The 2,122-nt window shown below is 49.5% G+C and overlaps 1 protein-coding gene across 1 annotated transcript in view; it reads right to left on the bottom strand.

Annotated features, from left to right (window-relative positions):
- The window catches only part of LOC119586302 (peroxidase-like), a 37,323-nt gene extending 36,625 nt beyond the window's left edge, over nucleotides 1-698 (bottom strand). The window contains exon 1 of the mRNA XM_037935008.1: nucleotides 532-698. Coding sequence (XP_037790936.1) covers nucleotides 532-563 — 32 coding nt within the window. The 5' untranslated portion in view covers nucleotides 564-698. The remainder of the gene's footprint in view (nucleotides 1-531) is intronic.
- Between the last annotated feature and the right edge of the window lie 1,424 nt (nucleotides 699-2,122).

The following is a 2,122-nucleotide window of genomic DNA, read 5'->3' as shown; positions in this document are numbered from 1 at the left end:
TCGTGAGAGGGAAAAGCAAAAGAAACAAAACCAGAAGAAATCAGGAATGCCCAGCACCACGAAATGCTTAGTCATCCTCGCCCTCTCGGTAAATACCAGGGGTTGGGCATTTTGGAAACTCGTACTTTCTTCTTTGGAAGCTTTTGGGTACACTTGGTAAAAACGTGTTCTTTTTTTCCTGCCGACCGTGATAAGTGTCCTTTGACTTGCTTTTACTCTTGCTCATAAAACTTGCAATCATCGGTGTGTCTGCGATTTGGGTGTACTGATTATCCCGCACAGTTCAAAGCCACCGCGGAATGATTGGCAAGAAGAGACTGCTGTAGGAAGTAGTCGCTGGTGCTTCCGATTAGTGGTCGTCGCTCATGATGTTCTTGGCTTTGCGGATCCTAACGGCTTTGGATTCCTTTCGCTTTCTTAGTTTCGATTTTTTTTTCGTATGAGTATACACGTAGTAGCTAGAAATAAATTATAGGAAAAAAAAATTGCTGATAGTAAGAAAAGAAAAGAAGAAATGGAGGAAACACTCACAGCAATGCACTCCGCCTCTTCCGTCGATCCATAGTTTCCGCTGGCACGAAACAAAAAGTTCTTGTATCCTTTAGTAGAAACACTTCTCCACTGCTCTTTGTCTCTCCTAGTCCCTGCAATTCCAGTCACTACAGAACCAGCCAGGAGGGAGCCGCCTTCCTACTTGGCTGGAGGTTCGAGAGATACTGTCTGCTCTTCAGCCGAGCGTCGATATCGATGTCTCTTACGTAAGCGGAGGGCTCCGGTGGGCGGGACCGATAAGAGCGTCTGGCCACTTCGCTCGCGTTGCCTCTGCCTTGGCCACAACAGCCGCCAAGGTTGCGCACCCAGAGCGTCACTTTCTCTCCCCCTCCTCCCTTCCCCACGCCCTCGCCCGTGAGCGGGTCCGCCCAAGACTCATGCCCGTCGCCTGGTTCTCCGAGGGGCGTGCCAGACGATCTCGCCGAGCTCTGTGCCAGGGCGCCCTCGCGTTCCTCCTCGCGGTCTCGGGAGGAACGATCCAGTAAAGAATGAAAGGCTTCTGAAGCAGGGGATAAAATGGCTGAAGAAGAAGTGATTCCATATACGGACATTATTATAAATAGAGAAGTAAACTCAGTTGCCTATAATAGCAGAAAGATGTAAAAATTCCATTATATATATATATTGCATCCACTTGTTTATATGTTTCTCCCTGTTGACAAAACGTCAGTAACCTATAATTTAGATGCACGAATAAAGAAGTAGACGCCCTTTCCAAGAATCGCCAATTAGCCTACGAAGAGGTAATTACTGCGCTTATGAACTTCGGTTAAGCATATTCCATCCTGGAGCAGCCGCTCGCGTGACGAGACCGCAACAGGAGATCGCGTCACGCCTCGCCACGAAGGCCGGAAGGTTTGAGAACCGGCGAGCGAGGCGGTGTCGTTCCCGGCGCCGAGAAATGGTTCGGATCTTGACCTCGTGAGGCGGAAATGGCTGGCGTTCGCAAGGTGTCGTCGCTCGTACGTCTCTTCGGGGAAGGAGTTCGAAATGGCTCTCTTCCAACCTTGAGGAACCGCGTGGAATTCGGGAAAGTCTAGATAAAAACTCCGGACTTATACAACCGTTCTCGGGGACGTAGAGTTATACAACCGTTCTGGGAAATGTATGGACGTGAAATTCAGATCAGTGAGTTGAAAACTGCAAGCACATGCACTTCGAGGAGTATTTAAAAAGTACGGGACCAGTACTACAATCCCGATTAGCCTAATAGAGCAGCTAAAGCGAAAGCCAAAGAGAATCTGATCGGTAATTAACCTTGAAAATCCTTCGGAACACGCACGCCCCGTACTCATTCACGGGCATTGGAAAGGGGAAGGGGAGGGAGGGGGTGATCGGAAATGGTTTAGGGTGACGTAATGAATCGCTAATTTCCTATCTTTCAAAATACACGCATGGCTTCCGACCCTCGTCCATGTGCCCGAGGGCTTGTCGTCTGCGGCCGCCTCGTGTCCCTTTTGTGCGATGTGGGGCTGACAAGCGTGAAAGCACTCTGGCGATTCGTGAGTACTAAGGTCGTCTGCCTAAGGCCTAAGTGATCACGCGTGTATATCCTATGTAAATCCCCCCC

This window comes from Penaeus monodon, chromosome 21 (genome assembly GCF_015228065.2).
Source record: "Penaeus monodon isolate SGIC_2016 chromosome 21, NSTDA_Pmon_1, whole genome shotgun sequence".
NCBI lineage: Eukaryota > Metazoa > Arthropoda > Malacostraca > Decapoda > Penaeidae > Penaeus > Penaeus monodon.
Note: the sequence above shows the minus strand (reverse complement) of the source record. Positions and strands in the feature narration are given on the sequence as shown.